This window comes from Chinchilla lanigera, unplaced genomic scaffold (genome assembly GCF_000276665.1).
Source record: "Chinchilla lanigera isolate Chin_1 unplaced genomic scaffold, ChiLan1.0 scaffold00018, whole genome shotgun sequence".
Lineage (NCBI taxonomy): Eukaryota > Metazoa > Chordata > Mammalia > Rodentia > Chinchillidae > Chinchilla > Chinchilla lanigera.
The window spans coordinates 14,221,258-14,236,870 of NW_004955419.1; the positions used below are offsets into that span (position 1 = coordinate 14,221,258).

The window sequence follows — 15,613 nt, forward strand, 5'->3', positions numbered from 1 at the left end:
TAGAATCACAAAATCAAAATATTTATTTTGTTCCTTTGCACATGACACTGTTAAAACATTCCAACTACAGCAATACTGCTCTCAGGAGCTTACAATCTAAAACAGTCAACATGAATTGTAGACCCAGTGATTAAGGCATTTTTTCAAATAAAGACTTTGTATCTTTAGATGTTTCTTTTGAAGAAGCAGCTGGAAGCGGCAGGATCAAAATTAAAGGATGGGAGTATTTCCCTCCTGCATCACGCCCCCAGCTCCTTATAAGGAACCCCTTGTGACTGGAACCCAATCCCAGTACTCACAGCCTGAAAAGGAAGTTTTGACAATCCTATCTTAGAAGTACTGAAGAAACTTTAATTTTTAATCCTGCGGTGGACACAGGATTTCATTTGTGGCCAGTGGGGGTGTTGAGTGTTCCTTCATCATAGACTAGAGACAGCACCTCGGATTTTATAATGCTGGTGTGGGTACTAGGTAGCCTTTTACCAAGCTTTATAGAAATTGCAGTGGGACAATTGCTTCCAGACACATACTTAAGGTCTCTACCATGTTTATAAATACCAATTTCTGGTTGGTAGTTATATCCACGGCATAGCAATGCCCACAGGATAAAGGACTGAAAGATAGAGAGAAGGTCAGCAAAGTAAGATGCCAAAGAAATGGAGACATAGTCTTCTAACAGATGGGAAAAGGAAAGGAAAAAACAGAAGTTTAGATCCAAAAAAGTCAGAGGCATTAAATTCTAAGTGAACACAGATACAGAAATGAAAGTCAATGAGATCACTGTGTCATCAAAATTCATGAGCTCAAAAAAGACGGAATTTAAACTTTAACTTTTTTCTCCTTCACTAGCTTTGTCAAGGATCTATTAAAATTCATGTTTTTCAGATTCTCTCTACCCTAAACACCTGAAGACTTGTCCAAAACTGAGGTTCCTCTCTGGGAGTTGCAAATTCATAGCACTTTATCTTAACTGGCCTTGATTTTCTCACCCCACTGATAATGTCCTGTTCCTGGAAGGTATTTTATAGCAGCTCATGCCTAGATTTCTAGAGAGCACCAGAGTCACCATTAAGCATTGATTCTTATGTACACCTCAAGGTATTATTATTCCTTGGCTTGTAAGGGATAGAAGCTGTTTATACAATAGGCTGTTTATATCTTAATGTTGGCTGTCAAGTACCTGTCATTCACTTTGCTCATGCTAAGTATCAACATTATGAGGGGATGAAATGTGAGAAAAGTACAAAGGTCTAAACGTTGATTCTTGCATTTTAATCTCAACCCAGTAGGCTCAAACTCTCTCTTGGTTCACAGATGTAGAAGTACACATTTTTTGCTCTCCAATATTTAACCAGTACCCACAGAGAAAGTACAAATTTCAAAACCACAACACAGGACAACAGGATAACTGTGTTTTATCTCCTCTGCCCTGAGGCACAATTGGATCTAGCACCAAGGAGGGCAGGAAAGAACAGACCAGCACAAGAAGAATCACTTTAAAGAGGTAGTTTAGAAACAAGACTACGGCATAGACTAACAACTGAACAGAATAAAAATCCAATGTGATTCTTCATTGAGAAAAGAGGTTTTGGCCACGTGTGATCTAATAAAGCCCCCAAGGGTAATAACAAAGGTGGTCATGTTGTGTATGAGGATGTACCTAGTATGGACAAGGATGTTGGGGGCTAAGGAAAATCTGGGCATCAGCAGACCACACTTCTATGCCTCTCTAAAGAAAGGTGGACTTTTGCCCATCTGGCCCCAAGACTGGCTCATTTTTACTGCAAAGCAAAGGTCTCTCTCAGCCTTCACACTGTTTTCAAGGAATCACAGATCTTTTTAAAAAAGGACTACTGACTTCATACGTGCTGTTGAAAGTACTTTAGTTATAGTCCTTCATACATGTGTGTGAGTACATACACACAGCTGGAGCTGAATAAATGTTTGTGGAATGATTAAGTATTGACCAGCAACATGTACTACATGAGGTATGCCCAGACATACCACCTACCAACCAGCAATTCAAATTCTCATGCCCAATACCAGGTAGTGCGCCACGCCCCCCAGGTGTACTTCCTTAGTTTAAAGCAGACATTCTCAAAATGTGGTGTTCTAGTTTGTCAGCAGAACATCACCTGGGAACTTAGAAATGCCAGATTTAGGGCTCTAGGGTTGAGGCCCGGTAACTAGTGTTTTAACAAATTCTCCAGATGATTCTGATGTAGGCGAAAGTCTGAAAATCACTGGTTTGGAGGCAGACACATGAAAATAAAAATGAGGAATAAAAATCAAACTCTTGCTTTGTGCAGCTGGGACAAAAAAAGGTAGCAAGTCAAAGTAAAATGGCAATGGTTTTATTTTAAAATGTCTATTCTATTTTCTCAAATTGATTCTTTTTTTTTTTTGACTGACAAGCTCATTCTAATCAAAATGTTAAGTGGGAACACAAGCTAATGAGTTAGCAACTCAAGAATACATACTCTACAAGTTCTGGGCCTATATTTAGTCTCAAAATCACGCTTTTGCATACTACCAAGATTTTGGTACAACACATCACACCTAGAGAAAGGCACAATGTATTTTCCCTTTTTTGAAGTTCAAAGACTGGAGCTTAATTTTTAATGTGATGTTTGAGTCTGGGGGATAGTTGGGCAAGAATATCCTTCAGCTGCCAGCCATACTGACTGAAATTAATCTCTTTCCGTCACTGACCCAGAAAAAAACCCACTAAATTCACATATTGTCTGTTAAAAACAGAAACCCCAGAAGATTAAAAAAAGGAAGCAGACAATCAAGTCATTGACTAGAAAGCTACCTGGATTAAACAAGAATCTAGGATGATAGAGAAGACATCTAAGGGGTAGTTTCTCTTCAAGGGTAATGGGAATCTCGGCTTAGAAAAGACAATTTTCCTTGGAGAAGAAACTGTAAACTAAACGTCTATTCAGCAGGTGTGTATGTGTGGGTGCGAAGAGACAGGAACAAGAAGGGATGACTGGAGCAGGAATTGTGTCTTCCAGTCTTGAACTGCTTCCCACTGTAATCAATAAGGCCACACCACGGACTCTGATGTTAATGGCAATGCTCTGTGATGTCCACTACCACTGCCTTCTTCCAGCTGAAGAGGAAGTATCCTGTTCCAGCCCCCGCTGCTACTGCGATGCAGAGGTACCCGTTGTAGGTCATGAAGATTAGCATGAGAAAGTAGCTGATGACCACCTGGATGATATGCAGCACTGTCTGCAGAAGGTGAGGAAAACTCAGCATCTGCTGCCTGGGGAATAAATAGGGACACAACAATCAGACTCACAGGAGCTCTGCAGATCAGAAGAAAGAGGCAGCAGGTGTGGCCATGAGGTGAGCCTCAACTGGACTGCCTGACAGCCACTTGGTGACTCATGGGTAACGTGTGTATATTTTTATTGGTCCCTGAAATAAAACACCATACGGCTGTCCCCTGGACAGATATGGTTATATGTTGTTGGCAGGAGATACATTTCTTGAGAACAGGGTAAAAGGAGAAGTAATCTTGACTTATCTCCACTTTGGATCCTGAAAGGGAAGCCCTAAACCTTCCCATATGTATTTGTTTGAATATTTTTGAGATGTCTACCTTTGCAAGGTTCACAGTCTACAAATAAATGGAGTTAGAATTGTCAGTTGGGTGGTGTAGTAGAAATTCTTGCATTAGAGATCAGGAGATTTTACTACTCATTCTGTGTCATCTTAGGGAAGTTTCAACCTTTTGGGACTTTAGAAAGCTCATCAGTCTAAAGGAAATAAATAATATTGTTTGCTTGAAAGTAGGATGTTGGTCTATAGGATTTTATAAAGTCTAATCTAGCTTTAAGACCTACTTTTATATTAAATCTGAACCTCAATAAAGCATATGCCAGTCAATAGGAAAAACTAACAGTCATTCAAATACTTTGTTAGAACATACACATTAATAGAGCTAGGTTAAACTTTGTATAGAAAAGAATAAATCGTATTCTGCCATTCTTTTATACCTTAACTTGAAATTCCTAACTTTTTTTTTTGAGTTGGGGTCTTCTTGTATAGTTCAGGCTGGCTTTGAACTCACTATGTAGCCCATGCTAGCCTTGAACTTGCAGTGATCTACCTGCCTCTATTTCACTCAGTAGAGGGGTACTGCTAATAGCTGCCTTGCTGCTTAACTAAGCCAGCTCTCCAGAATTTCCATGAAGATTCCATGTGGAGTCTTCTTACCCAACAGTTTTGTGTGTCTCCATGAGGATGGTTCCATTTGGTCCTGGGACAGGCATGGAATTGTAGCGAATGCTGACTTGTGACTTACGCAGGAGACCTTCTCGGGCAATCTTGAGGCCTTCATAGAACATTGCTAGTAAAAACACTGCCACAAAAGCTCCTGCCATTTCTAGATAGGGAAGGAAGAGAGGGAGGTATTGTTAAATATGTGCAAAACCATTAGCCAGTGTGTGTGTTCAGCTAGAAAGACAACATAGAAAAAGTGCTACTCAGTGTTTGAGAATAGTTGTATAGTTAGTTTTTAACTTGCCTAGACAGGACAATAGCTAAGATGTTGGTAGTGAAAGCCATTGCCTCTGCTAAAGAACATATTTCATATTTACTTTTTGCGGGGAGGGGATTGTTAAGGATTGAACCCAGAGCTTTGTGTATCTAAGCACATGATCTATCACTGAGTTAGACCCCCACCCTCCAATTTACATTTTTCCATCCTTCTTTTTTCCTTCCCTCTTCCCTCTTTATTCCCCTCCCCCACCTCCCCAGACAGACTCTTGCTTATTTGCCCAGGCTGATCTCAAACTCCTGGGCTCAGGTGATCCTCCATTCTGCCTCAGTCTGCCAAGTAACTAGGATCACAACTATATGTCACTGTGCCTGGCTTTTTATTATTATTGGTCTCATATTAACCAGTTTAATTTTTTTTTTTTTTTTTTTTGAGATGGCATCCTGTTATGTTGCCTAGGTTAGCCTTGAACTCTAGGGCTCAAGTGAACTTTAGTCACTTGAGTAGCTGGGTGTGCAGACTTGTGCTACTGTGCCAAGTTTACTTTCTGATTAAGGTACAAAAAACCTGTCTGCCTATAATCCCAGAACACTGGGAGGCTGAAGCAGGAGAATTACAAGTTTGAGCCCAGCCTGGGCAATTGAACAACTCAGTAAGACCCTGTCTCAAAGTTACAGAAAAAAAAGTGGGGGGTGCTGATGATATAGCTTAGTGCACAGGCCCTGGATTCAATCCCTAGCACTCCCCTCAATCATTTGAACAACAATAATCTTTCGGTCTGCCTGCTTGATGTCATTAAATTAGCTATTTTACATTAAAACACATAAAGTAGAATACTGAAAAAGGTAATAAATCTGGGCATGGTGATGCACACCTATAATTCCAGCATTTAGGAGGTTAGGGCAGGAGGATTATGAGTTCAAGGTAAGGGCTTCATAGTGAGATCCTGTTTAAAAAAAAAAAAGAGAGAAGAAAAAGGAAACAATCTTTTCTTCTTTTTCATTTTCCTCAGATGAGCTAAGGTATCACTGTGCTTTCCAGGTTGGTCTCCAGCTCCTGGGCCCAAGTAGCCTCCCTAAAAATACCTATTTTGAAGTACTTGGCTACATTTTTTTACTTTTTTACTTCTTGAGACAGGGCTAGCCTCCAGGTTGTGATCCTCTTGCTTCAGCCTCCTGAATGCTAGGATTACAGGACTGTGCCACCACACCCAGCTTGACTACATTTCTTGAATAGACATTTCAATGCTAAACCTTTCACTTTGTGAAGTGCTGATAATGAAACGAGGGTATCACACGGCTAATTTAACATACTGCTTGAACTAAATTCTCCCCTTTCCCCTAAAACAAATGAATTTTATGGATTCAAAGATAAGCCTGCAATAGAAAAAAATATTCTATGCAATAGGAATTCAAAAAACAAGCAGGAGTACCTAACTCATTTTCAGACAAAGTAAACTTTAAGCCAAAGCTGATCAATAGAGACAGGAAGGACATTACATATTGGGTGAACAGACTAGTCAACAGAAAGAGATAATAATTATAAACATATAATGGACCAAACCACAGTGCACCCAACTTCATAAAACAAACACTTATGGACATAAAAGATCAGATAAACATCAATACAATTATAGTGGGGGACCTCAGCACCCTACTATCAAAATAGATTAACTAAATAAAAAAAGCAACAAAGAAACATCAGAAATGAACCAAACCTTTGAAAAATTGGACTTAATAAATATCTATAGAGTGTTCCACCCAACAACAGAATACACATTCTTTTCAGCAGCACATGGTACTTTCTCCAAAATAGACCATGTGCTAGCTAATAAAGCATACTTAAGTACATGCAAAAGAATAGAAATTTTACCATGCATATCATCAATATCATTAGATCACAGTACAATGGAAGTAGAAATCAGTAGCAACAGAAACCACAGAAACTATGCAAACATATGGAAATTAAACAATACAATCTTGAATAATCAATGGCTCACAGAAGAAGTTAAGGAATAAATAAGACAGTTCCTAGAATTAAATGATAATGCCATTACAACACACCAGAACTTATGGGACACAATGAAAGCAGTGCTATGAGGGAAGTTTATAGCTGTAAATGCCCACATCAAAAAAACAAAGAGCCCAAATAAATAACCTGATGATGTATCTCAAGGTCCAGAAAAATAAGAACAATCCAAATTCAGAGCTTGTATAGTAAGGAGACTGTAAAGATCAGAACATCAATCAATGAAATGGAAACTAAAAAAAAAACCAAAAAAACAAAAAAACAAAGACTCAATGAATCAAAGAGCTAGTTCTTTGAAAGAATAAACAAAATAGACATATCCTAGCCAATAAAAAAGGAAAGAAAAGACAAGAATCAATGCAATTAGAAATGAAAAAGGTGAAAAAAAAAACCCAAAGAAATGAAAAAGGTGAAATTACAACAGATACCCCAGAAATCCAGAAAATTATCAGCAGCTATTTCACAAACCTATATGCCAAAAAACTGAAGAACTCAGAAGAAATGGAGATTTCTAGATACATATAAATTACTAAAACTGAATCAAGAAGACTTAAAAATCTTGACTAATCCAATAATGGGCAATGAAATTGAAGAAGTAATAAAAGACCTACCAACAGAAATAGCCCAGGACCTAATGGATTCACCACTGAATTCTAAAAGAACTTCAGGAAAGAGTTAACATCAACAGTCCTCAAACTCTTTAATGAAATTGAAAAGGAAGGAGTACCCCCAAAATCATTCTTAGGAGCTAGCATTACCCTGATCATAAAACCAGACAAAGATTCAACCAAAAAAGGAGAACTACAGGCCAGTCTCTCTGGTGAATATAGCTGCAGAAATCCTCAACAAGATGGGAGCAAACAGAATGCAACAAATCATCAAACAGATTATATACCATGACTGAGTAAGCTTTATCCCAGGGATGCAAGGATGGTTCAACATATGCAAATTGATAAATGTATTTCATAAATACATTTCAGAAGCAAGGACAAAAATCACATGACCATCTAAATCAAAACAGAAAAAGCCTTTGATGGAATCCAACATCCATTCATGATAAAAACTCAGAAGAAAATAGGCATAAAGGGATATTATGTCAATCTGTTAAAAGCCATTTATGACCAACATACTGCCCACATCACATGAAATAGGAAAAAAACTGAAAGCTTTCCATCTAAAATAATGAAAAAGACAAGGATGTTCACTATCACCACTCCTATTCAACATAGTCCTCAAAACATTAGCTAGGGAAATCAATCAAGAAAAACAAATAAAAGGGATATGTAGAGAAAAGGACAAAGTCAAAGTACCATTTGCAAATGAGATGATCCTCAAACTTACAAGACCCCCAAAAAATTCCACCAAAGGCTCCTAAAATTAATGACCAAATTCAGCTATATAGCAGGATACAAAGTAAACACACACAAATCAACAGCATTCCTATACACTAATAAAGAACTCACTGAGAAAGTTAGGAAAACAGTAGTAATCACAATAGCACCAAGAAAAATTAATTACCTGGGAATTAACCTAGCCAGGGAAGTGAAAGATCTCTATAACAAAAACTACAGTACTCTGATAAAGGAGATCAAAGCTGACATCAGAAAATGGAAAGAGACCTCCTGTTCCTGGAAAAGCAAAACCAATATAATCAAAATGGCTCTACATCCAAACTCATATGCAGATTTAATGCAATCTCAGTCAAAATATCAACAGTATTTCTCACAGATCTAGAGAAAATAATCCTAAAATTCATATGGAACCAGAAGAGACCCAAAATAGCAAAAGCAAACCTGGGTAACAAAAGCAAAGCAGGAGGCATCACAATCCCAGATTTGAAGTTACACTACAAATGTGATTTTATAATATATTGTGATTAAAATAGCATAGTATTGGCACAAAAAGAAGCATGTAGATAATGGAACAGAATAGAGGGAGCAGAAATAACCCCAGAAACATTCAGCTATTTGATCTTTGACAAAAAGGCCAAAGATATGCACTGGAGGAAAGATAGTGTCTTTAATAAATGGCATTGAGAAAACTGGATATCCACATGCAGAAGACTGAGTCTAGAACAATATATTTCACCATGTGGTCAAGTAAAATCAAAATGGATAAAAGATCTCAGTGGTAATACAGGAACAATCTGCTAGAAGATAAAATAGGTAAAACTCTTGAAGACATAGGTATAGGCAGAACTTTCTGAAGAGAATCCCAATGGCACAAGAAACAATGCCAAGATTCAACAAATGGAATCATATTAAATTAAAAAAACTTCTGTGCAGCAAAGGAAACAACCAACAGACAACCTACACAATGGGAAAAATTTTTGCCAGCTCAGAGGACTAAAATCTAGAATATACAAATGACTCAAAAAAATTAGACCCCGAAAAAAAAAAAAGAATCAATAAAAGGCAACTGTACAAATGACCAATAAATAAAAAATATTCAACATTGCTGGCCTTTAGAGAAATGCAAATTAACACTACACTGACGTACCATCTTAACCCAAAAAGAATGGCTATCATCAAAAAATCAGTAATAAATGCTGATGAGGATGTGGGGGAAAAGGAACTCTTGTACATTGTTCGTGGGAATGTAAGTACAACCACTATGGAAATCAGTGTGGAGATTCCTCAAAAAACTAAAAATAGAAATTCTATTTGTCCCAGCTACCTCTCTTCTAGGTATCTTCTCAAAAAAGTTAAAGTCATCATATTACAGGGATACATGCATATCCATGTTAAAACAGTCAGATTTATAATAGCTAGATATATGTCCATCAACAGATGAATGATAAAGAAAATGTGGTATTTTTACATAGTGGAACACTACTGTCATACAGAAAGATAAACCTGAGGCACTCACAGGCAAATGAATGCAATTTGAGAACATAATGTTAAATGAAATATGCCAGATATACAAGCTTAAATATTGCATGGTTTCTCTAATATGAGAATATTTCTCTCTAATACATTTATATGGAAATAGATAAATAGGAAGTAGGGAGAAGTTCAAATAATTCCTCAAATTATTCTACTGTTTCAAAAATATTTTAAGATACATGCTAATTTGTTTTATTTATACTACTAGATTCTCTGTTCATTGAAAAAAAAATTGTCCTTTTATTTGGTTATTCTTTATAAGAGATTCTTTTCTGTCTATGACTTATATTCTGAGTGACAGTTTGCCCATTCTTTTAAGATCATGATATACAGTGTAATAACTATTGTTATTCTCTAATTGTTTTGTAATGAGATTTTATTTTTTAATAGAAGAGTGCTTTTTTATATTTCCTTCATTAACATCTACTTCTATTATTAATACAACTAAAATAATTAAAAAACAAAAGAAAACAAAACAAAAAACCCCCCAAATTAAGTGTGGTACCTAAGTCCAACTGACTGTTGGTCTCTAGCAATCTGAATTTAAAGCATATTGAAGAGATGGGTGCTCAGCTACCCCAAAATTAGGAGTGACTAAGAACCAGGAAAGATACAAGTCATCATTTAGTACACTAGAAACAGCTCTGGTCTAGGCAGCTGTAGAAGGCCTGGGTGCTTGTCCTAGTTCTAACATATTAACTCTATAGGATTTAAGGCAAGTCATGTCATGATTTGAGGTTAATGTATCTGTAAAACAAGGGTGTTATGGCTTGTGTCTAAATGTCCCCAAAGCCTCATGGGATCATAGGGGGGCTTTTCAGAGGTGGCTGGATCTAGAGTGTGTGATGCTGGAATTAAGAATATATGATTACTAAATTAGTCCACTGATTTGTTAGTATACTTCTGGGTGTGGGTAATGGGAAGGCCTACCCTGAGTGAGTGCTACCTACCCTAAGGTTGTGTAGTGACGGAGACCACAATAAAACCTACCTGAGCAGGACTTAAATTAATCAACTGGCTTTTCATGTTCACTTGTGAACCTGTCCAAGGCCTAGGCTCCTTATCTGGAAATGGTGGACTCATAGTAAGTGAACCTCTGTGAGTCACTAGTCCCTACTAGAAACTGTAGTGGTGGATGAAGCCAGAAAGGCTCAATGGACAAGACAAGATTACAGCCAAGGATTCCTGGGTCAGATCTCAACTAGATGAAGACTATAGCCTCAGGAATCTCATTGTTCAGGAGATTAACTTCTTACCTTACTTAGAGAAGTCCTTGAGTGGTTCTGCCCTTCTTGAGTATTCCCCTCCCTTCTTCTGATAACCAAATAAATATGGGCAACCCAGAGAAGGTCGTGGTCTTAGCCCTGAGAGAATCATGAATTATGTGAGAGGGCTTTGATTTTCCTGGGGCCCTGAAATCATTCCATTTGCCTCTTTTTATTTAGCCTTTGCCATACACTCATTCAGGAGATTGTGGACCTGATCAGCCTGCAATAACTCAGGGATATTATTAACCCCATAGTATAGCAGCCTGAACAGAAGAAGGGCTGCTCTTGTCACTTCCTACTTTGCTACTTCGCTATTTCTTCACTGCTTTGCTGCTTGCTGCCTTCTGTCTGCCATAAACCATTTCTCCACTGCAATCCTCCTTTGCCATGCCACCCTGCCCTGGAAGCCAGCTGACTATGGAATGAAACCTGTACAAATTGTGAGCTATAATAAACCTTTCTTCCTTTAACTAGGTGTTGGGTATTTTGTCTAGCAATGAGAAAAGTAGCTAAGATAAGGAGGATTGATGAGTTATTTTTAATGTAGGGTTATTTTGTGAAATTTGAATATGTCTGTAGTGGTCAGTTCAGGACCAACAATTTATCAAATAAAGAAACCCTGGGAAAGGGTTTCTATCTAGGATCTGTATTGTTTTTAAGACTTTCAAAACATACCCATGTTAATTAAGGGAGATTTACTGGAAGACCAAACTGTTGCATCTTCCACATTCTAGTTAGGAAATAGGAAGCATCAGGGTTATATAACATGCCCAGACTGATTCAGATATTAAGTAAGAAAGAGGTGCTAGGTATCCAAATTCTTTATCACCATCTCTCCTGTGACTGTCACCTTCAAACACCACCTGATAGCTTACTCACCTCCAGCTGTATTGATCACCAAACCGGAAAACAATAGCTCCACATCCTTAAAGCCAAAGTAGAAGGTCATAGGCTGCCAGAAAACCAAAATACATTAATTAGAGATGACTGAATAACGTAATAAGAATTTTAGGCAAAGAAGCCTAGTACATTTCAAAATAAAGGTCTAGATAAGAAGAGACATATGAGGAAGTACTGGTATCTGTTTATTAGTATCAAAGCACTGAACAAGAGAACTGTCCTGTGCTTCCACCAACTTGTGTCTTCTTCTCTTTTCTACACAAAATATAAAGACCAGAACTTAATTCATAAAAGGCTGAGGGCTGGGTGTGGTGGTGCGAGCATGTAGTCCCAGTACTTGGGAGGCTGAGGCAGAAGAAGTGCTGTGAGTTTGAGGCCAGCCTGTGCTACATAGTGAGTTCAAGGCCAGCCTCCACTGCACAATGAGACCCTATCTCAAAAAAAAAAAAAAAAAAAAAAGAAGGAAAGGAAAACAAAAGAGTAAATTTCAAAAGAAGGGATTAGAGAAAAAAGAATTCTAGATATCTTGGTTCTGGTGTGTCTCTAATTTGCCACATGTATTAGTTAGGCAAGTCGGTTGACTTTATTTCAGGTCTGCTTTAGTTATTCCTCATAGGTAAAATGATCTTTAAAGATAATAAGCTCCCAGTACTAAAATTCCAGTATTTCCATAACCTAAGTGTTTGGGAAAGGGCTTGCATGCCCTCGCCGATGGCACTCACCATCATCGTCATGCTGCCATCTCCTCCACCATGAGAGTGTGAGGCTGAAGTCGTTGGGTGATGGTGAGACGGTGGCATAGTGCTGCTGCTGTTGTCCATATAGTTTTTCCCCTTATGGTGGGAATGATCCATTTTTTCCACGAAAGTTGAGAGCACTGAAGAGCCTAGTACCACCAAAATTAAAAATATATATGTATATGTATAGCTTTAAGGATAGAAAGTATTGTTTTGTGGTTTACATAGAATTTCAAATAGTTGGCTTACATAGAATTTCACCCAATGGATGAATGCTCTCCTAGAATTTTACTCAGAATTATTTTTCAAGATCATCTTTGGAGACGATAGCAGAAAAGATTTGTACTTAAGTTTTCAGATACCTAACCCTTCTTTACTCTGTAATTCTTACAGAATTATTCTTTTAAGAGACATATTTAGCTGGGTGTGGTGATGCATGCCTATAATCCCAGCACTTGGAAGGCTGAGGCAGGAAGATCACCAAGAGTTTGAGGCCAGCCTGGGCTAAATAGTGAGTTCAAGGCCAATCTGAAATACGTAGTAAGACCCTGTTTCAAAAAACAAAACAAATTTAATATATGTTCAAATTTAAATATGAGATAAGGAGAAAATCAGCTTTTTGGGGGTTGCAGGAAATAATTTGTAACAATATACAAATAGATAACATTAAATTTAATTGTTCCATGCCTTTCTAAGCTCAAATGTCAGCAGATAAAAGGCCACTATTTCAGATAATACACCTAATCCGGATGGCCTGTGTTTAATCAGGATATTCTAATCACATTTCACTTATAAGATAACCGACCAACCTTCAGCTAATTTAAATTTGAAGAAAGGTCTATTGCTGCCCTAGGCAAGCAATGTGCTCAGACTTCAGATACACTTTCAATTTTACCAAGGCATCAGAGGTAAGAACTGGAAAAACAAAGTAAATACTGAATATTCTATATTAAATTAAGTCTGTACACTACATACTCAGCCTTGTATCTTTCCTACCACATCACTACTGTAAAAGTCAACTTGGGACATAAATCAGTACCAAGTAATTCCTATAGCTGGAGTTGGGTAGGGGTGTGGGAAGTATGGGGTGGCCTGGTGAGGAAAGTGTTAGTGGGATGTCTTGATGTGTCTCTCAACCTCCATCTGTGGAAGAAAGAGCAGCTTTAGAAATTCCAAGTAGGTATTCATGCTCATAAGCCTGAGTATGCATCTCATTATTCACTCACTCAATCAATGTTTATCAAGCTCCTAATAATAGAGGTTAAATTCTGAGCAAAGTGCTAGTAATTTAACAACGAAATAAGTAATTTAACAATGAATAAGACAAAAGTTCTCACAGGGAGAGAAACAAGAAGTACACACAACAATTTCATGGTGAATATAAATGGAGTGACATGACAACATTACTAAGATGTGCAGAAGAGATATACTTTATATAGGAAATTCATATGTTCATGGAGCCATGTATCCAACTCAAATACAAATAGCCATTTATTTTCCCCTCTTTAAATCCTACCCTACAATTTTATGACAGTAGGCTTAGGAAAAGGGCTTGATTTCCAGTGAAAGATAAGGCAAGTTCCACTTTGAATTTAAACAACTTTCATGTCAGATGCTACGCTGTTTTATAATTGTAAAACTTATAATCTGGTATTATTAATACCATTGTCATAAAGACTAGACTGGAGGTACAAAGAGATATTTAACATGATCTTTTTTTTCACCAATGTTTTATAATAAACACTATATAACAGGACACACAAAAAATAGTATGCACAAAGTGTCAATGATGGGGACAATCAGTAAGTGGGCAGCAATTTTGAAAGGAAATCATGAGGGGATGGAGGAATCATTGGTATCTGAGTGATGATATGGTTATACTTTTGAAACAAGAAAACAAAGTAAAATAAGAATGAAAAGATTTTTGCTAGCCAGAACAACTGATAACACATCTCGTAAAGAAACTGAAGTAGAATAACAAATTTTGTTCTTTTCCAATGACAGCCTGGAAAGTAATGATATTAGGGAACCATAAAAGGTAATTTTGTTCCAATTAGGAACGTGAATCCTGGCCATGACGACACAGTGAATATTTGCTGAATGCCTTTTGTTGTAAGAGACAGGGGGAGATTCACAAATGAACTGTAGATAGTATTTCCTCAAGGAGTTTCAGGGTTAAAAAGTAGAAGGGGAAACTGAAAAGCAACATTTTTTATTTTGGAGAATATGACAAGTAAAGGACAGTTTAAGAAAATAAGAACATAGCACTACAAACCACTTAAGAGTTGTACCCTTGATTTCTTTGGTGAACATTTACAGCATTCTTCCTATTAACAATGTGTTTTGTTTTTTCAGACAGGGTCTCACTATGTTGCCCAGGCTGACTTCAAACTCTCACTGATCTTCCTGTCTCAGGCTCCCAAGTGCTGGAATTATAGTGCTGGGGTTACAGGGATGCACTATCATATCCATTCCCATTAATAATTTTTGAAGACACACAGATCCTTTTTGTTTAGGCCTCTCAATATTTATTAGAAAAACCTGTTTAATGTATTGTCAAATTTCCTCAGATATAACAGTGATCCAGGAATTCATATGTTCAAATCTTTAGAAAAGGGGCCGGCACAACACCTGCCTGGCAAGCACGAGGTCATGAGTTTGATTCCTGGTACCAAAAACAAACAACAAAAACAGAAACAACTATAACAAACAAAAAATCTTTAGAAAAATCCTTCAAAGTATGCGCCTATTTTATCTTTTGGTAGTACTGGGAGTTCAATTCAGGCCCTTAAAACAGGCTAGGCAAGCACTCTACCACTGAACTACAGCCCTAGTCCCTATGTACCTGTTTCGAAGTATTATCTGCAGGATACCTTTTACATTCATATATACTACAAAACAAAGCAAGAATAGAATTTATTTGTTTTTATTGCCAGTGGACAATAGACTTCTATAATGGCTTTTTTTCTTTTTTTGTCTTTTCTTGAGACAGGGTCTCACTATGCAGTTCAGGCTGGCCTCGAGCTCACTTTGTAGCCCAGGCTGGTCTTGAACTCACAACAATCCTCCTGCCTGAGCCTCCCGAGTACTGGGATTACAGGCGTGCACTACACACCTGGCTCAAATTTCTATAAATTTCACAGCCAACTTTATTTTCTTTCTAAGAACTGTTTTCCCTAATTTAGCACTACTATCACCATCTAAGAATAACATCCAAGGTCCACAAAGCAGCTGGACTGTATTTTTAAGGAGTCAAGGTTCTTGATTGCAAAGCAATTACAA

At 37.5% G+C, this 15,613-nt stretch overlaps 1 protein-coding gene across 1 annotated transcript in view; it reads right to left on the reverse strand.

Annotated features, from left to right (window-relative positions):
* The window catches only part of Slc31a1 (solute carrier family 31 (copper transporter), member 1), a 43,031-nt gene continuing 27,418 nt past the window's right edge, over positions 1–15,613 (reverse strand). The window contains exons 2-5 of the mRNA XM_005382690.2: positions 12,317–12,480; positions 11,574–11,646; positions 4,231–4,399; positions 1–3,274 (exon numbers count right to left, since the gene is read on the reverse strand). Coding sequence (XP_005382747.1) covers positions 3,073–3,274; positions 4,231–4,399; positions 11,574–11,646; positions 12,317–12,448 — 576 coding nt within the window. The 5' untranslated portion in view covers positions 12,449–12,480 and the 3' untranslated portion in view covers positions 1–3,072. The remainder of the gene's footprint in view (positions 3,275–4,230; positions 4,400–11,573; positions 11,647–12,316; positions 12,481–15,613) is intronic.